General features: G+C 51.1%; 1 protein-coding gene across 1 annotated transcript in view; it reads right to left on the minus strand.

The window, feature by feature from the left end:
- Positions 1–20730, minus strand: part of KPNB1 (karyopherin subunit beta 1) — a 110303-nt gene that overhangs the window by 21196 nt on the left and 68377 nt on the right. Inside the window, exons 11-19 of the mRNA XM_075350075.1 lie at positions 12420–12611; positions 12216–12346; positions 11402–11549; positions 11238–11309; positions 9705–9849; positions 9382–9464; positions 1051–1158; positions 823–966; positions 623–728 (exon numbers count right to left, since the gene is read on the minus strand). Of these exons, the coding sequence (XP_075206190.1) occupies positions 623–728; positions 823–966; positions 1051–1158; positions 9382–9464; positions 9705–9849; positions 11238–11309; positions 11402–11549; positions 12216–12346; positions 12420–12611 (1129 nt within the window). The remainder of the gene's footprint in view (positions 1–622; positions 729–822; positions 967–1050; positions 1159–9381; positions 9465–9704; positions 9850–11237; positions 11310–11401; positions 11550–12215; positions 12347–12419; positions 12612–20730) is intronic.

The raw sequence follows: 20730 nt of genomic DNA on the forward strand, positions 1-20730 counted from the left end.
TGTACATCTTGTCAAGTGGCCACCAATTATTTCTTCGTATGGGGTAAAACTTACAGGTAGTTTCTAACCTCCTGCCTGTTCTGCCCAGTGACTATCTTTGTCGGCTCAGAGAGATGACCTTCCCTGCTTCCCTTCACCTCATATCAACAGAGCAACTCTTCCTTTTTTCCAGGTTGCTCTGTTGACAGCGCATCATTGCAGACATCATGCTGATAGCTGGCTCCTAGCAGTTAGACAGCAGGGAGCCGTCAGTCAATTAGCACATCGGCAGTGACACCCAGTCAACAGAGCAGAAGAGAAGAAGCTGCTCTGTTAACCAGATGACACCGGAGGCAAGAGAATATCAGATCAGAGCATTCACAGACCACTCCTAAGTATCAGAAAAGGCACGCAATTTGAAACTAACTGCTGATTAAGGTCTTAACACCACATCCTTCATTTTCATCATTTCTGCCACCATTTTAAAGTTCTGTTAACGTGTCCGAAGAGTCTTTCGCAATCACATAACGGCAGCAGGTTGGGGGGGGGGGGGTTGGTATTGATTAGTAATGTATAGGCTGGACAGTCATGTTACCTTTACATGGCAAAGCAATACATGGAATGAGGGTCTGGTTATACTCACGATGAACATTCTCCTTATCTCCTTTGAGTCCCTGGATAATGCCGGTGTATGCCTCCAGGCAACCTTCACGCAGGTCATTTAAGTAATCTACCATGTCATAGTCTGTCTATTAATAAAGAATTAAGGTGTAAATAGAACAGTCCACCATGTACATGTTACAGGATAAAACTAACACTATATAAGAAGCGTGCTATACTAACCCTGTCCACCTGAGCTTGGGAGGCTTGCTGCAGAGTATTGAGCACTACATCCAAGTACTTCTTGAACTCCCCTCCAATAGCCAGAACAATATCACCAAACACCGACAGGATCTGTGGTTTTACTGAGCGGTGAACATTCTCATTCTGAAAAACAAGTTTAGGACCTTAAGAACCAGATCAAGACAGCAATTAAAGCCTTACATAAGACTGAAGCAGCTGTGTTTTTACCCCAAGGTTCTCTAATAGTAGTTGCATTATTTCATCGCAGAAGGGCAAGATATTTGATTGTAGAGCTCGGCAAAGGTCCCCTACAAGTCCCACAGCGGCCAGACAAACCTACATCAGGAGAGAAGCAAGCTATCAATGTCAGTCAGTGACCCTGTGAATTAGAGTTCATAAAAAGTACAACTTGTAATCTGAGCACCGGACATGTGGAGGATTGTTGGGGGTGGCAGGTCCTCACCACTGGTCAAGAAAAGTGCCAAGTCCCCTGTATGAAAGGAGGAGTGACCGTGCGCTTGATTGAGAATTGCGGTGTTCAAACTCTACTGGACTGATGAAGACAGCACTGTACGACGGTTGAGGCTATTTCCACAGATTGAGTGGAAGAAACATGCCTGACTGATCGGTCATTCAGAAAATGAATCCTGGACGCTTATCAATGGGGGTCCTCAGTGGACAGACCTGAAGCAATCTGTCCACCAATACTTATCTTGTGGATCAGTGGCACAAAGTGTGAAATAGAAATTCCAGCACAAAGCGGAAAAACCTGTTACAACCCCCACTTTCAAACATGCAGGAAAAAAGCAAGATCTGGGCAATCTTTACTTGTTCATAATTCACTGCATACAGCTTGGTAGTGAGGTGGGATTGGGGGAGGGGGGGGGTGTAACCGTTACAAGTGAGACATGTAACAACAACACAGTATAGCAGAGCTCAACTTTGTCCCCATTACAAACATTTGTGGCTCTCCTTTCAGTGCCATCAGCTCAGATGTACTCCCTTCCCCTCACACTCGCTGCCTGTGAGATGAAACCTGAAGTAGTGTTAGGGCTCTTCTCCACTAGCTTTTTTTTTCTCCAAATTCCGTGGCATTGAGAAACGGTTTGCAATCTTGCAAATGGTTTCTAATGATGCTGTCTCCATTTCCCTGTTTTTCTCAGACGATACACGGGCTCTCCTTGAAATCGCAGCATGTTGCGATTTGATGCGATTCTCAGCTCTCACCCCCATGCAAGTCAGAATCCGGGTGGCATGCGCATGTCACACGGATCCTGACACTTGCATACCGCGTCAGACTGGCTACCGGAGGAATCTCCTGTAATACCAGTCCTGGCCGCGGTTACATGCACTGAACCCCGGAGCTGTCACCTGAGCTCCAGAGTGCAGCCTGACCAGCAAGCGCCGAGTGATGGATTCCCCGGCGAATGCTGTTCAGGTCAGCACAGCTGCAGACAGATCAGGCAGACGCTGGAGCTCAGGTTACAGCTCTGGAGCTCAGTGCAGGTAACCCCGGCCAGGACTGGTTTTACAGGAGATTTCTCCCATAGCCAGTCCTACGCTGCTTACCTAAAAACTCACATAGCACTCGCATGACGCTCACGTCATACGGATGCTATGTGAGGAAAAAAAACACTGTACGCAGATCACACGCAGGATACTCTACTCACATTTTGAGCCGAGTATCGCTGTGATTTATAAAACACTAGTGGAGAAGAGGCCTTAGTTGTACTATGGCACAGCTCTGCAGCAAAGCAGACAATGCTATGAGAGGAAAGCTACAGCTGCAGATGTGTGTTTGTAATGCGACAAAGCTCAGCTCTGCTGTGCTGGTTATAACCACAAAGCTTTGCAGCGAGTAAATTGTCAGTCATACGTCTCACACTGGTAACTCCTCCTTTCCTTTAAAATAAGCTCTTGATGTAGCTTCTCAGGGAGGACCATAGATCTTAGCTCAGTTACATATTAAGAAAAGAAGGGAATTTTGTTACTTACCGTAAATTCCTTTTCTTCTAGCTCTTATTGGGAGACCCAGACGATTGGGTGTATAGCACTGCCTCCGGAGGCCACACAAAGCAATTACACTAAAAAGTGTAAGGCCCCTCCCCTTCTGGCTATACACCCCCAGTGGGATCACTGGCTCACCAGTTTTAGTGCAAAAGCAAGAAGGAGGAAAGCCAATAACTGGTTTAAACAAATTCACTCCGAGTAACATCGGAGAACTGAAAACCGTTCAACATGAACAACATGTGTACCCGCAAACAAACCAAAAATCCCGAAGGACAACAGGGCGGGTGCTGGGTCTCCCAATAAGAGCTAGAAGAAAAGGAATTTACGGTAAGTAACAAAATTCCCTTCTTCTTCGGCGCTCTATTGGGAGACCCAGACGATTGGGACGTCCAAAAGCTGTCCCTGGGTGGGTAAAGAAATACCTCATGTTAGAGCTGCAAGACAGCCCTCCCCTACGGGGAGGCAACTGCCGCCTGCAGGACTCTTCTACCTAGGCTGGCGTCCGCCGAAGCATAGGTATGCACCTGATAATGTTTGGTGAAAGTGTGCAGACTCGACCAGGTAGCTGCCTGGCACACCTGTTGAGCCGTAGCCTGGTGTCGCAATGCCCAGGACGCACCCACGGCTCTGGTAGAATGGGCCTTCAGCCCTGATGGAACCTGAAGCCCCGCAGAACGGTAGGCTTCAAGAATTGGTTCTTTGATCCATCGAGCCAGGGTGGCCTTAGAAGCCTGCGACCCTTTGCGCTTACCAGCGACAAGGACAAAGAGTGCATCCGAACGGCGCAGGGGCGCTGTGCGGGAAATGTAGATTCTGAGTGCTCTCACCAGATCTAACAAATGTAAATCCTTCTCATACCGATGAACTGCATGAGGACAAAACGAAGGCAAAAAGATATCCTGATTAAGATGAAAAGAGGATACCACCTTCGGGAGAAACTCCTGAATGGGGCGCAGCACTACCTTGTCCTGGTGGAAGACCAGGAAGGGAGCCTTGGAAGACAACGCTGCTAGCTCAGACACTCTCCGAAGAGATGTGATCGCTACCAGAAAAGCCACTTTCTGTGAAAGTCTAGAAAGTGAAACCTCCTTCAGAGGCTCGAAGGGCGGCTTCTGGAGGGCAACTAGTACCCTGTTCAGATCCCATGGATCTAACGGCCGCTTGTACGGGGGAACTATATGGCAAACCCCCTGTAGGAACGTGCGCACCTTAGAAAGTCGTGCTAGACGCTTCTGAAAAAAGACGGATAGCGCCGAGACTTGCCCTTTAAGGGAGCCGAGCGACAAACCTTTTTCTAACCCAGATTGGAGGAAAGAAAGAAGGGTAGGTAATGCAAATGGCCAGGGAGACACTCTCTGAGCAGAGCACCAGGATAAGAATATCCTCCACGTTCTGTGGTAGATCTTAGCAGACGTGGGCTTCCTAGCCTGTCTCATGGTGGCAACGACCCCTTGGGATAAGCCTGAAGACGCTAGGATCCAGGACTCAATGGCCACGCAGTCAGGTTGAGGGCCGCAGAATTCCGATGGAAAAACGGCCCTTGGGACAGTAAGTCTGGTCGGTCTGGTAGTGCCCACGGTTGGCCGACCGTGAGATGCCACAGATCCGGATACCACGCCCTCCTCGGCCAGTCTGGAGCGACGAGTATGACGCGGCTGCAGTCGGATCTGATCTTGCGTAGCACTCTGGGCAAGAGTGCCAGAGGTGGAAACACATAAGGGAGCCGGAACTGCGACCAATCTTGCACTAGGGCGTCTGCTGCTAGAGCTCTTTGATCGCGAGACCGTGCCATGAATGTTGGGACCTTGTTGTTGTGCCGGGACGCCATTAGGTCGACGTCCGGCCTTCCCCATCGGCGACAGATTTCCTGAAACACGTCCGGGTGAAGGGACCATTCCCCTGCGTCCATGCCCTGGCGACTGAGGAAGTCTGCTTCCCAGTTTTCTACGCCGGGGATGTGAACTGCGGATATGGTGGAGGCCGTGGCTTCCACCCACATCATAATGCGCCGGACTTCCTGGAAGGCTTGCCGACTGCGAGTCCCTCCTTGGTGATTGATGTATGCCACCGCTGTGGAGTTGTCCGATTGAATTCGGATCTGCTTCCCTTCCAGCCACTGCTGGAAGGCTAGTAGGGCAAGAAACACTGCTCTGATTTCCAGAACATTGATCTGAAGGGTGGACTCCTGCTGAGTCCACGTACCCTGAGCCCTGTGGTGGAGAAAAACTGCTCCCCACCCTGACAGACTCGCGTCTGTCGTGACCACCGCCCAGGACGGTGGTAGGAAGGATCTTCCCTGTGATAATGAGGTGGACAGGAGCCACCACTGCAGAGAGTCCTTGGCCGTCTGGGAAAGGGAGACTTTCCTGTCCAGGGATGTCGACTTCCCGTCCCATTGGCGGAGAATGTCCCATTGAAGTGGACGCAGATGAAACTGCGCAAACGGAACCGCCTCTATTGCCGCCACCATCTTCCCGAGGAAGTGCATGAGGCGTCTTAAGGAGTGCGACTGACTTTGAAGGAGAGCCTGCACCCCTGTCTGTAGTGACCGCTGCTTGCTCAGCGGAAGCTTCACTATCGCTGAGAGAGTATGAAACTCCATGCCAAGATACGTTAGTGATTGGGTCGGTGACAGATTTGACTTTGGGAAGTTGATGATCCACCCGAACGCCTGGAGAGTCTCCAGTGCAAAATTCAGGCTGAGTTGGCATGCCTCCTGAGAGGGTGCCTTGACCAGTAGATCGTCCAAGTAAGGGATCACAGAGTGTCCGTGAGAGTGCAAGACTGCTACCACTGCTGCCATGATCTTGGTGAACACCCGGGGGGCTGTCGCCAGACCAAATGGCAGAGCCACGAACTGAAGATGTTCGTCTCCTATCACGAAGCGCAGAAAGCGTTGGTGTTCCGTAGCAATCGGCACGTGGAGATAAGCATCTTTGATGTCTATTGATGCTAGGAAATCTCCTTGGGACATTGAGGCAATGACTGAGCGGAGGGATTCCATCCGGAACCGCCTGGCGTTCACATGCTTGTTGAGCAGTTTTAGGTCCAGAACAGGACGGAAGGAGCCGTCCTTTTTTGGAACCACAAAGAGATTGGAGTAAAATCCTCGCCCCCGTTCTAGAGGGGGGACAGGGATCACGACTCCTTCTGCTCTTAGAGAGTCCACCGCCTGCAGAAGGGCATCTGCTCGGTTGGGGTGTGGGGAGGTTCTGAAGAACCGAAGTGGAGGCCGAGAACTGAACTCGATTCTGTACCCGCGAGACAAAATGTCTGTTACCCACCGGTCTTTGACCTGAGACAGCCAAATGTCGCAAAAGCGGGAGAGCCTGCCACCGACCGAGGATGCGGAGGGAGGAGGCCGAAAGTCATGAGGTAGCCGCCTTGGAAGCGGTTCCTCCATTTGCTTTCCTGGGGCGTGAGTGAGCCCGCCAGGAATCTGAGCTCCCTTGTCCTTTCTGAGTCCCTTTGGACGAGGAGAATTGGGGCTTGCCCGAGCCTCGAAAGGACCGAAACCTCGACTGCCACTTTTTCTGTTGAGGTTTACTTGCTCTGGGCTGTGGTAAGGAAGAGTCCTTACCCTTGGACTGTTTTATGATTTCAGCCAATGGCTCACCAAACAGTCTGTCTCTAGATAATGGCAAGCTGGTTAAGCATTTTTTGGAACCAGCATCTGCTTTCCAGTCCTTTAACCATAAGGCTCTGCGCAAAACCACAGAATTGGCGGCCGCCATAGAGGTACGGCTCGTAGATTCTAGGACAGCATTGATAGCATAAGTCGCAAACGCAGACATTTGCGAAGTTAGGGACGCCACCTGTGGCACTGCTGGATGTATGATAGCATCCACCTGTGCTAAACCAGCTGAAATAGCTTGGAGTGCCCACACGGCCGCGAATGCTGGAGCAAACGACGCGCCGATAGCTTCATAGACAGATTTCAACCAAAGGTCCATCTGTCTGTCGTTGGCATCTTTAAGTGAAGCGCCATCCTCTACTGCGACTATGGATCTAGCCGCAAGCTTGGAAATTGGGGGATCCACCTTTGGGCACTGGGTCCAGCGTTTGGCTACTTCAGAGGGAAAAGGATAACTGGTATCCTTAGAACGTTTAGAGAAACGCTTGTCTGGATGAGCGTCGTGCTTCTGGATTGATTCTCTGAAGTCAGAGTGGTCCAAAAAAGCACTTAATTTACGCTTGGGATACAGGAAATGGAACTTCTCCTGCTGTGCAGCTGCCTCCTCTGCTGAAGGAGCTGGAGGAGAAATATCCAACAGTCTATTAATTGCCGATATAAGGTCATTAACCATGGCGTCACCCTCAGGGGCATCCAGATTGAGAGGGGCCTCAGGATTAGAATCCTGATCACCGTCCTCAGTCTCATCACAGAGAGATTCTTCTCGCTGAGACCCTGAGCAGTGTGATGACGTGGAGGGTCTTTCCCAGCGAGCTCGCTTAGGCTGCCTGGGACTGTCATCTGAGTCAGAGACTTCAGCTTGTGATGCTTGAGACCCCCTTGAAGTACGGATTAGTTCCAACTGAGGGGGACCAGAGAGCATAGCCACAGCAGTGTCCATGGTCTGAGGAACTGGCCTGGCCTGCAAGGTCTCCAGGATTTTTGTCATAGCCTCAGACATTTTATCAGCAAACACTGCAAAGTCTGTCCCCGTCACCGGGGCAGGGTTCACAGGCGTCTCTGCCTGGGCTACCACCACAATAGGCTCTGGCTGACGAAGTGCCACTGGGACTGAACATTGCACACAATGTGAATCATTGGAGCCTGCCGGTAGATCAGCCCCACATGCAGTACAAACAGTGTACACAGCCCGTGCCTTGGCAGCCTTGCGTTTTGCGGATGACATGTTGCTGCCTCCTCAGAGCAGTACAGGGTGTCCAGCCAAGAAGCGACCTACAGTGCAACTATATATATATATATATATATATATGGTACCAAGACAAAAGTACACTATATATCACTGAGGCACTAGTGGGGCCAGCACTACTGTGCAGCTTACCGCCCGCTTAGGAGCGGTGTGTGGTCGCCAGAAATCCCTCTAGTCTGGGTCTCCCAGAGCCTGCTGCCTCTCCCCAGCCAGATCGCATGTGTAATGGCTGCCGGCGTCCTTGTGGAGAGGGGGGGCGGGCCCTGGGCGTACACCGACGAAGAGCGGGAAGTCTGCTTCCCCTTGTGCCTAGTGAGAGGGCTGGAGCATGTAAATAAAGCTCCAGCCCTCGGCGCTGCCTATTGAGCAGCGTCTCTCCCCTACCCTGATTGACAGGGTGGGGGCGGGAACGAAGCGGCGCTAGGCCGCAGAAGCCGGGGGCTAAAGTTAGAAGCGCCGCCGCCGTAAAAGCGCGGTCGGCGCAAAGCCCCCGGCGCACCACAAGTCGCAGCTGCGCCGCCGCTCCAGGAGCGGTCGGCGCAGTAGTTCCCAATACACAACGTCACTCAGCAAAGCTGCAGTGACCTAACCCCCAGCGTACAGCGCCACTGTCCCCGGCGCACTACAACGCTCAGCAAGCCCTGAGAGTGTCCGTGCCTGCCGGGGACACAGAGTACCTGAAAGTTGCAGGGCCTTGTCCCTGAACGGCACTCCCGCTCCACATCCAGCAGGTTCTATGGGTCTGTGGATGGAGCCCGGCCCCAGGGCTTGGGGGCCGGCAAGATCCCACTTCCACAGAGCCCTCCAGGGGATGTGGAAGGAAAACAGCATGTGGGCTCCAGCCTCCGTACCAGCAATAGGTACCTCAACCTTACAAGCACCAACCGCGGGTGAGAAGGGAGCATGCTGGGGGCCCTATATGGGCCCTCTTTTCTTCCATCCGATAGAGCCAGCAGCTACTGCTGACTACAAACAGTGGAGCTATGCGTGGATGTCTGACCTTCGCACAAAGCAGAAAACTGGTGAGCCAGTGATCCCACTGGGGGTGTATAGCCAGAAGGGGAGGGGCCTTACACTTTTTAGTGTAATTGCTTTGTGTGGCCTCCGGAGGCAGTGCTATACACCCAATCGTCTGGGTCTCCCAATAGAGCGCCGAAGAAATATGTATTTCGCTGGAAGATATCAGATATCAAGGTATGACTTACATGCCAATATATTGACTAGGATGATTTAGGCTATGACAGATTCCCTGTAGGTTATACTGGTTAGTGCAGTTTTCCTCACAAATTCATCAGTTCTATCCATATAGTGTCTACTGGTGGAAGAGCATGTGACCTCCTAACCTGTCAATAAAAATCTCCTCCAAAAGTAGCTCTCTCCAGTGAGTTTTACAATTTGGAGGAAGCTGATTGACAGGTCTGGTCACATGCTCCACCATCAGCCATTGTACAGACAGAGGTGCTCCACCATCAGCCATTGTACAGACAGAGGTGCCGATCAGTTTGAAAGAAAATCTATACTAAAAAAGGAAAAAAAAAAAAAAGTTAGCTATAGAATAAAAATAACGGTGAATGTATTTATTTTCCAGATGTGCAGTGATTTTCATACCACCAAGTTCCTTCAATTGGGAATATCCCCAAAAACTGCCTAAGCTTGTCCATAATCTTACCTGATACTCTGCATAGTTCTTCAGTCCAATGCCAAGAAATGGTTTAAATGCATCCATGTATTTCAAAAACTCTGCCCCAAGTACTACAGGAATAAAACAAATAAAATCACACAGTAAGAAAAAAAAAATTACACAAACTAAAAAAGGTCAAGCATCACTTTAAATCAATTATCTTCAGAAAGTCATAATCAACACAGCAAGTTCTGTGTGGTGCATGAACTGGTCATCCTCAGACAATGACATGAGCAGATGCATTGACCTTTCTATAATTTATTGAACAATAATAGAGGCTCAATTACTACAACGTTCGGTCAGACACTCACCTTCTACTAAAGTGCTCACAGCCATCAGGGCATCTTCCTGAACACCCCCTGAACCTGCTGTGCTTTGGAACATACGCAGGAGGGAGGCCATTACCACATCAGATATCTGCAGGGCGTCTTGTGGCTGCACTTTGCGGAGTACGTTCTTGAAAGAATACAAAAGGGTAAGCCTAATGCACGAAATACCACAGATCTCTGCAGTTTACTAGATTTACCTCCCCCTACCCATATCCTTTCTTCCGTGGGCTTACAGGAACTGGCCCAGTCATTCTAGGCAATCAGTTATATTCCTTTGCAAGTTCATGGACCGTCTAACACAGGCAAGAAAAATTCAACATGCCTTTTATACTACATTGATCATCCCTTAAGGCTATGTGCCCACGCTGCGGAAAATGCGCGGATTTTGCCGCGGATTTCTCGTGGAAAAGCAGATTTTCCAGAAATCTGCAGCTCAGCTACTTCCCAGCCATTTCTATGGCATTTGGGAAATGCTGTGCCCACGCTGCGGATTTTTCCGCAGCGGAAATAGTGCGGATTTGGAAAAATCTTCAGCATGTCAAATATTGTTGCGGATTTCTCCGCAGGGTCCCATATACTTACCTGCCTTGATAGACAACCAAGTCACTTTCTCCGTCCGGTGTACAGCAGCGCGGTAGATCCAGCCAGGTACAGGAAGGAAGAGGTGGGCGGGGCCTGCACGAGCTCCGGTCATGTGACAGCCGGAGCTAGTTCAGGCCCGCCCACCTCCAGCACAGTGCACCAGACCAGACGGTGACAGTGACCCGGCCGCTGGAAAGTGAGGTGCTGCATGATGGAGGCAAGTATGAGCACCCCGATCACTGCAGCACTTGTTCTGCATTGAGGATGCAGTGCCGAAGCCATGGTACTGTATCCTCAATGCAGAATGTCCGCACCATATCCGCACGACATTCCGCAGCATTGAAACAGAGAAAGTTCTGTTGCAGATTTCTGGGAGCACCTGCGGAATGTCTTGCGGATATAACCGCAGAACACTGTCCCCGTGGGCACATAGCCTAACAGGACAGGGGATAGCATACTTATCCATCACCAATCCATGTTCACCTCCACCTTATTTCATTTTCTTCCGGACTGCAGACCTCAGCCATTTACAGCAGTTTAAGAATGCATGAAGCAGAGGTGCTCATTCTTGACCTGCAGTCCATTCAGACTGACCACCAGCAACGAACAGGGTATAACTTATTTGCCTGGTACAACACATTTCAGCCTGACCTTTGGACAAAACTGTTTTTACTTCTTGTGAACACCATCTTTTAAAGACTAAGGAAATACTTTTCCATTCTTTCTTTGAAAACCATTACAGTCCAAAAAAAAAAAACAAAAAAAAAAAAAACACTTGAAATTTTACACCTATCTCACAAATGGAAAGTCTTCAGAATGTCATAATCAACACAGTAAGATCTGTGTGGTGCATGAACTGGTCATCCTCAGACTTGTGATTCTCTGGTCTACACAGAATTATCCACAATTGTAGGAATTATGAAGGCCACTTACCTGGAGTGTAGCACAGAGGAGTGACTGCAGATCATTAAATTGTATCCTGTCTGACGTACTCTGTATGTGGGACTGGTAAAAGAAATGAGAGGTGGAATGCATAAGAACAAGATGCTGGCTCAAAATTAAGTTACGTCTCACGCAGCAGATGCTCCCACTCCTACCTCCATCTGAAGCACTTGCTGCAGCCTCTCCATTATCACTAAAGTAGTTTTTTGCACAGCCGGGTAGCAGTCCTTGGCACTGTTCTTTACTATCTCCATTAAAGCTTCGTAGGCAGAGCTCCGTAGATTGTTCTGGTGTCCATCAGGTCTGTGTAGGGGAGGAAAACCAGACTACTAAATTGTCAGTTCCAATATCAACCGTCAACCCACAATAGTGTTGCCGTTTTCAACAGAAAAACAAAGTTAAGCATAGTGATGAACAAGCGCTACCAGGCTCCACTGCTCAGTATTTGGATGCTCGATGCAAGTCAAGTATTCAAGTAAAATGGAAGTTCATGGAGAACTATAGCTTTTTTTTCCCTGAAGGCTCCAGGAAAAATGCTCACGTTCCCCATTGACATCTATTATACTCAGGTACTCTAATCACGCCCATCCGAGCATCCGAATGCTCATCGCAAGTACCAAACAAGGTAGTGCTCACTCATCACTACTTAAGACAACGTCTTCAGACAGTCATAATCAACACAGTGTTAGATCAGTGTGGTGCATGAACTCGTCATCCTCAGACAGGTATAAAGCTACTTCACTGGACAGGCATGTTGTGTAATGGCTACGTTCCGTCATGTGAAGACTACAATCCCATAAACCAACAAATGACTTAGTATTGCTACTTCCAATAGGTGGCACTGAAGTTCTAGTCCTCTACCTCCCTGAATATGCAATTTGCATATCCTAGACAAATGGCACAGATTAACAAAACCAGAGCAATTTGCGTCAATGCATGAGAGTAGCTTGTAGCTCTCCTAACACTTACCGGTCAGTCGTTTCAAGCAGTTTCTGTACAATCAGCTCAAAGGATTGAGACAAGCAATATGAGGCTGGCTCTACTTGGTCATCCGTTACATCTGCAGCTTCATATGCAGCCTCAGCCAAACTAGAGAATGCCTAAAAGCAAGCAAACATTGTAACTAATGTAAACCAACATAGCACACACAGAAAAGACATCAGGACAACTCACCCAGCAGACATTTGTTGCCACCCTTGGCTCAGCACCAAGGCCCTCTATGAGGCACTGCAGTAGTGGGACGAGGTAGACATCATTGATGGCTGCCTCTGGCAGAAGTTCACATATTCTTCCTACAGTCCATGCAGTAGTGTCCCGAACAACCACACTGGGATCCTTCATTAACTCAATGAGCGTGGGCATCGCCTAGGGATTGGAAGGCAAAAACATCTTGCAAATAAGATGCCAAATTTGTATACAATGATAAAAACACATGGCAAGCAATTATACACTTTGCTTTTATTAATATTTTCTGAATACATTTGTTAAAGGGGATGACCGGTACTTTTATTTACAAAGCCCATTCATAGGATAGGTCAAATACCAGATTGGTGGGAATTGCAACCTGTAAGCCCTGCTGATCAGTTGTTTGTCCACACAGCAGCCAGATATGGTCAGTTGTGGAGCCTTACAACATTGCTCTGAACTGTAGTGGCTGGATACTGCACAGCCATCCCTATACAGCCTGGTATGTGTGGCGTCTGCTGCACACGCTTGGACCTGGGCCTCCTTTTATCCGCAGTTGCCCCTTTTTGCAACATAGAAGCGGTTATATAAAAGGTCACAGGTATGTGTTGCTCTAATATGGTTCTACTTTTAATTTATCTAGGAAGCCGCATGGCACAATGAAAGAAGGGAATTTTGTTTACTTACCGTAAATTCCTATTCTTCTAGCTCCTATTGGGAGACCCAGACAATTGGGTGTATAGCTACTGCCTCCGGAGGCCACACAAAGTATTACACTTAAGTGTAAACCCCTCCCCTCTGCCTATACACCCTCCCGTGCATCACGGGCCCATCAGTTTTGGTGCCAAAGCAGGAAGGAGGAACTTATAAATTGGTCTAAGGTAAAATCAATCCGAAGGATGTTCGGAGAACTGAAACCATGAACCAAAAGAACCCTTCAACATGAACAACGGGTACACAAAAGAACAACAGCCCGAAGGGAACAGGGGCGGGTGCTGGGTCTCCCAATAGGAGCTAGAAGAAAAAGGAATTTACGGTAAGTAAACAAAATTCCCTTCTTTGTCGCTCCATTGGGAGACCCAGACAATTGGGATGTCCAAAAGCAGTCCCTGGGTGGGTAAAAGAATACCTCGATAAAAAGCCGAAAAAACGGCCCTCTCTTACAGGTGAGCAACCGCCTCCTGAAGGACTCGCCTACCTAGGCTGGCATCTGCCACAGCATAGGCATGAACCTGATAGTGTTTCGTGAAAGTGTGCAGACTCGACCAGGTAGTGCTGACACACCTGCTGAGCCGTAGCCTGGTGACGCAATGCCCAGGATGCCCCTGCGGCTCTGGTAGAATGGGCTTTCAGCTCTAAAGGAATCGGAAGCCCAGAAGAACGGTAGGCTTCAAGGATCAGTTCCTTGATCCACCGAGCCAAGGTTGACTTGGAAGCCTGCGACCCCTTACACTGGCCAGTGACAAGGACAAAGAGCGCATCAGAACGGCGCGGGGGCGCAGTGTGCGAAAAGAAGAGCCGGAGTGCTCTCCCGAGATCTAACAAGTGCAATCCTTTTCACAATTGTGAACTGGATGAGAGCCAAAAGAAGGTAAGGAGATATCCTGATTGAGAAGAAAAGGGGGATACCACCTTAAGTAGGAATTCCGGGACCGGACGCAGAACCACCTCATCCTGGCGAAACACCAGGAAGGGGGCTTTGCATGACAGCGCTGCTAGCTCAGACACTCTCCGAAGTGATGTGCCTGCCACTAGGAAGACCACCTTCTGCGAAAGGCGTGAGAGAGATAACTCTGAGAACGCTAAGAGCCAGGACTCAATGGCCACCCAGTCAGGTTGAAGACCGCAGAATTCAGATGGAAAATGGCCCTTGAGACAGCAAGTCTGGTCGGTCCGGGAGTGCCCACGGTCGACCCACCGTGAGGTGCCACAGATCCAGGTATCACGACCTCCTCGGCCAGTCTGGAGCGACGAGGATGGCGCGGCGGCAGTCTGACCCGATCTTGAGTACCACTCTGGGCAGCAGCGCCAGAGGAGGAAATACATAAGGCAGTCGAAATTGCGACCAGTCCTGAACTGATGCGTCCGCCGCCAGCGCTCTGTGCTGGTGGTTGATGTACGCGACCGCCGTGGCGTCGTCCGACTGTATCCGGATCTGCCTGCCGTCCAGCCACCGCTGGAACGACTTTAGGGCTAGCTACACTGCCCTTATCTCCAGAACATTGATCTGAAGGGAGGACTCTGGCTGAGTCCAGGTACCCTGAGCCCTGTGGTGGAGGAAGACCGCTGTCCACCCTGACAGACTCTCGTCCGTCGTGACCATAGCCCAGGATGGGACCAGGAAGGATTTTTCTTTCGACCAAGAAGTGGGAAGAAGCCACCACTGAGGAGAGGTTTTGTCTGCCAGTGAAAGAGACGTTCCTGTCTAGGGACGTCGACCTCCTGTCCCATTTGCGGAGAATGTGCCATTGGAGTGGACGCAGATGAAACTGCGCAAAGGGAACTGCCTCCATTGCTGCCACCATCTTCCCTAGGAAGCGCGTGAGGCGCCTCAAGGGGTGAGACTGGGCCCGAAGGAGAAAGTGCACCCCTGTCTGCAGCGAACGCTGTTTGTCCAGCGGTAGCTTCACTATCTCTGAGAGAGAATGAAACTCCATCCCGAGGTAAGTCAGTGATTGGGTCGGTGTCAATTTTTAACTTTGGGAAATTGATGATCCACCCGAACCTCTGGAGAGTCTCCAGAGCAATGTTCAGGCTGTGTTGACATGCCACCCGGGAGGGTGCCTTGACTTAAGAGATCGTCTAAGTAAGGGATCACCGAGTGTCCCTGAGAGTGTAGGCCCATCGCCACTGATGCCATGACCTTGGTGAAGACCCGTGGGACTGTCGCCAGGCCGAAAGGCAGAGTCACGAGCTGAAAGTGTTCGACCCGGATGGCGAAACACAGGGAGCGTTGATGCTCTGGTGTAATCGGCACATGGAGATAAGCATCCCTGATGTCGATTGATGCTAGGAATACTCCCTGGGACATCGAAGCGATGACTGAGCGGAGAGATTCCATCCGAAACCGTCTGGTTCTCACGTGTCTGTTGAGCAGAATGAGGCCCGGAACGGACCGGAATGATCCGTCCTTTTTTGGTAGCCCGAACAAGTTGGAGTAAAGACCGCGACCACGTTCTTGAAGCGGAACGGGGATCACAACTCCATCTGCAGAAACGAGTTGGAGGACGAGAGCTGAGCTCTATCCTGTAACCGTGAGACGGAATGTCTCTCACCCATCGGTTTTTCATCCAATTGCTCGCCAAACAAACGGTCGCCAGAAAATGGCAAACCGGTTAAGAACTTCTTGGAAGCAGAGTCTGCCTTCCATTCGCGTAGCCACATGGCCCTGCGGACTGCCACCGAATTGGCGGATGCTACCGCTGTACGGCTCGCAGAGTCGAGGACGGCGTTCATGGCGTAAGACGAAAAAGCCGACGCCTGAGAAGTCAAAGACACAACCTGCGGGGCAGAGGTACGTGCGACCGCATTAGTCTCAGACAGACAAGCTGAGATAGCTTGGAGTGCCCACACGACTGCGAAGGCCGGAGCAAAAGACGCGCCTATGGCTTCATAGATGGATTTCATCAGGAGCTCTATTTGCCTGTCAGTGGCATCCTTGAGCGATGAACCATCTGCCACTAATACTACGGATCTAGCCACCAGTCTGGAGACTGGAGGATCCACCTTGGGACACTGAGCCCAACCCTTAACTACGTCAGGGGGGAAAGGGTAACATGTGTCATTAAGGCGCTTAGTAAAGCGCTTGTCCGGAAATGCTCTGTGCTTCTGGACAGCATCTCTGAAGTTAGAGTGATCGAAAAACGCACTCCGGGTACGTTTGGGAAACCTAAACTGGTGTTTCTCCTACTGTGAAGCAGACTCCTCTATAGGTGGAGTTGGGGGAGAAGGACTAGCACCTGGTTGATGGACGTTATAAGGTCATTTACTATGGCGTCCCCTTCAGGTGTATCCAGATTGAGAGCAACGTCAGGATCAGAGCCCTGAGCTGCGACCTCCGCTTCATCCTCCAATGAGTCCTCATGCTGAGACCCCGAACCGCGTGATGAAGTCGGGGAAGGTTCCCAGCAAGCCCGCTTAGCCTGTCTGAGGCTGCGGTCCGTGTCTGAGTTCTCACCGTGGGATCTGGGTGCCACCCCAGGAGCCCTTTGCTGTACCGACCGAGAGGGGCCTGGGGGCGATGAACTCACAGTGCCCTGGCCCTGTGTTACCGGTCTGGACTGCCAAGCTTCTAGTATCTTAGCAGACCATCTGTCCATAGACTGAGCCATGGAATGTGAAGCGACTCAGAGTTTCTCAGTCAAAATTGTAAACTCTGTCCCTTCCATCTGTGCAGTGGAACCGGCGGTACCACCTGAGCCGAGGGTCCCACCAGTGCCGGAGGCTCCGGCTGAGTGAGTGCCACAGGGGCCAAGCATTGTCACAATGAGGGTAGGTGGAACCTGCAGGTAACATAGCCGCACAAGAGGTACAGGTTGCAAAATAAGCCTGTGCCTTGGCACCCTTGCTTTCTGCGGACGACATGATGTTGTCTCCTCTTAGAGATATAGCCAAAAGCAAATAATGCTGCTAAATATAATATAATATAATATAATATAATATAATATAATATAATATTACATACATACATACATACATACATACATACATACATACATACATACACACACACACATATATATACATATATATATATACACACACACACACACACACACACACACACACACACACACTTCGGCACCCAAGGGGGGCCAGCACCTGACAACTGGTGTGGCTTACCAACCGCCCCAAGCGGTGGTGTGTCCACCAGATTCCCTGCCTGGGACTCCCAGAGCTGCAGAGCTCATTCTGAAATCCTCCACCGGCAGAAGTGATTATAACAATGGCTGCCAGCGTTCTGAGGGGAGGAGGGAGCCGTGGGAGTGCCTAATAAAGTGCGGGCATCTGGTGCCCCACAGTGCTCAGTGAGGGGGGAGGAGGATACCAAAGCATGCTCCAGCCCTCACTGCCGACGTCCAGTCGGCCGTCCCGCTCTTACCCCTGACCGGCAGGCCCGGGGGCGGGAGGACATGGTACTAGGCCGCAAAAGCCGGTGACTAAAGTTAAAAGCGCGGCCGGCCAACAGGCGCGGTCGTCCCGGCTCACAAACCACACAGCAGCCGCTGCGGCGTCTGTAACACAGGCGCTGCATGCACCGTCCCTAAGGGGACACAGAGTACCTCATGGATGCAGGGCCCTGTCCCTGATGATATCCAGCCTCCTGTCCGTCAGATTCCCCCAGGGGCTGCGGAGGGAGCCCGGTCCCAGTGAACGGCGACCGGTTAGGATCCCACTTCTCCCAGAACTGCGGAGCTCGTTCTGAAATCCCCCACCGGCAGAAGTGATTATAACAATGGCTGCCAGCGTTCTGAGGGGAGGATGGATGCGTGGGCGTGCCTAATAAAGTGCGGGAAACTGGTGCCCCACAGTGCTCAGTGAGGGGGGAGGAGGATACCAAAGTATGCTCCAGCCCTCACTGCCAACGTCCAGTCGGCCGTCCCGCCCTTACCCCTGACTGGCAGGCCCGGGGGCGTGAGTATATGGTACTAGGCCGCAAAAGCCGGGGACTAAAGTTAAAAACGCGGCCGGCAAACAGGTGCGGTCGGCGCGGTAGTCCCGGTCTCACAAACCACAGGAGCCGCTGCGGCGTCTGTAACACAGGCGCTGCATGCACCGTCCCTAATGGGACACAGAGTACCTTATGGATGCAGGGCCCTGTCCCTGATGCCAGTCTCCTGTCCGTCAGATTCCCCCAGGGGCTGCGGATGGAGCTCGGTCAAAGTGAATGGTGACCGGTTAGGATCCCACTTCTCCCAGAGCCCCTAAGGGATGGGGAAGGAAAACGGCATGTGGGCTCCAGCCTCTGTACCCGCAATGGGTACCTCAACCTTAACAGCACCGCCGACTCAGTGGGGTGAGAAGGGAGCATGCCGGGGGCCCTGTGGGGGGCCCTCTTTTCTTCCATCCGACACAATCAGCAGCTGCTGCTGACTAAAATGTGGAGCTTGTGTGCATGTGTGCCTCCTTCAACACAAAGCATAAAACTGATGGGCCCGTGATGCACGGGAGGGTGTATAGGCAGAGGGGAGGGGTTACACTTTTTAAAGTGTAATACTTTGTGTGGCCTCCGGAGGCAGTAGCTATACACCCAATTGTCTGGGTCTCCCAATGGAGCGACAAAGAAGGGAATTTTGTTACTTACCGTAAATTCCTTTTCTTCTAGCTCCTATTGGGAGACCCAGACGATTGGGTGTATAGCACTGCCTCCGGAGGCCACACAAAGCAATTACACTAAAAAGTGTAAGGCCCCTCCCCTTCTGGCTATACACCCCCAGTGGGATCACTGGCTCACCAGTTTTAGTGCAAAAGCAAGAAGGAGGAAAGCCAATAACTGGTTTAAACAAATTCACTCCGAAGTAACGTCGGAGAACTGAAAACCATTCAACATGAACAACATGTGTACCCGAAAAACAACCAAAAATCCCGAAGGACAACAGGGCGGGTGCTGGGTCTCCCAATAGGAGCTAGAAGAAAAGGAATTTACGGTAAGTAACAAAATTCCCTTCTTCTTCGGCGCTCCATTGGGAGACCCAGACGATTGGGACGTCCAAAAGCTGTCCCTGGGTGGGTAAAGAAATACCTCATGTTAGAGCTGCAAAGACAGCCCTCCCCTACGGGGAGGCAACTGCCGCCTGCAGGACTCTTCTACCTAGGCTGGCGTCCGCCGAAGCATAGGTATGCACCTGATAATGTTTGGTGAAAGAGTGCAGACTCGACCAGGTAGCTGCCTGGCACACCTGTTGAGCCGTAGCCTGGTGTCGTAATGCCCAGGACGCACCCACGGCTCTGGTAGAATGGGCCTTCAGCCCTGATGGAACCGGAAGCCCAGCAGAACGGTAGGCTTCAAGAATTGGTTCTTTGATCCATCGAGCCAGAGTGGCTTGGAAGCCTGCGACCCTTTGCGCTTACCAGCGACAAGGACAAAGAGTGCATCCGAGCGGCGCAGGGGCGCCGTGCGGGTAATGTAGATTCTGAGTGCTCTCACCAGATCCAACAAATGTAAATCCTTTTCATACCGATGAACTGCATGCGGATAAAAGGAAGGCAAGGAGATATCCTGATTAAGATGAAAAGAGGATACCACCTTAGGGAGAAAATCCTGAATGGGGCGCAGCACTACCTTGTCCTGGTGGAACACCAGGAAAGGAGCCTTGGATGACAGCGCTGCTAGTTCGGACACTCTCCGAAGAGACGTGACCGCTACCAGAAAGGCCACCTTCTGTGAGAGTCGAGAAAGTGACACATCCCTCAGAGGCTCGAAGGGCGGCTTCTGGAGAGCAACAAGGACCTTGTTTAGATCCCACGGATCTAACGGCCGCCTGTACGGAGGTACGATATGACAAACCCCCTGCAGGAACGTGCGCACCTGAGAAAGTCGTGCTAGACGCTTCTGAAAAAACACGGATAGTGCCGAGACTTGCCCTTTAAGGGAGCCGAGCGACAAGCCCTTTTCCAACCCAGATTGCAGGAAGGAAAGAAAGAAAGACAGGTAACGTGAATGGCCAGGGAGATACTCCTTGTGCAGAGCACCAGGATAAGAAAATCTTCCACGTTCTGTGGTAGATCTTAGCAGAAGTGGACTTCCTAGCCTGTCTCATGGTGGCCACGACCCCTTGGGATAATCCTGAAGACGCTAGGATCCAGGACTCAATGGCTACACAGTCAGGTTCAGGGCCGCAGAATTCCGATGGAAAAACGGCCCTTGGGACAGTAAGTCTGGACGGTCTGGTAGTGCCCACGGTTGGCCGACCGTGAGATGCCACAGATCCGGGTACCACGACCTCCTCGGCCAGTCTGGGGCGACGAGTATGACGCAGCCGCAATCGGATCTGATCTTGCGTAACACTCTGGGCAAGAGTGCCAGAGGTGGAAACACATAAGGGAGCCGGAACTGCGACCAATCTTGCACTAAGGCGTCTGCCGCCAGAGCTCTTTGATTGCGAGACCGCGCTATGAAGGTCGGGACCTTGTTGTTGTGCCGAGACGCCATTAGGTCGACGTCCGGCACCCCCCAGCGGCGGCAGATTTCCTGAAACACGTCCGGGTGAAGGGACCATTCCCCTGCGTCCATGCCCTGGCGACTGAGGAAGTCTGCTTCCCAGTTTTCTACGCCCGGGATGTGAACTGCTGATATGGT

Source organism: Anomaloglossus baeobatrachus, chromosome 5, assembly GCF_048569485.1.
Source record: "Anomaloglossus baeobatrachus isolate aAnoBae1 chromosome 5, aAnoBae1.hap1, whole genome shotgun sequence".
Classification (NCBI taxonomy): Eukaryota; Metazoa; Chordata; class Amphibia; order Anura; family Aromobatidae; genus Anomaloglossus; species Anomaloglossus baeobatrachus.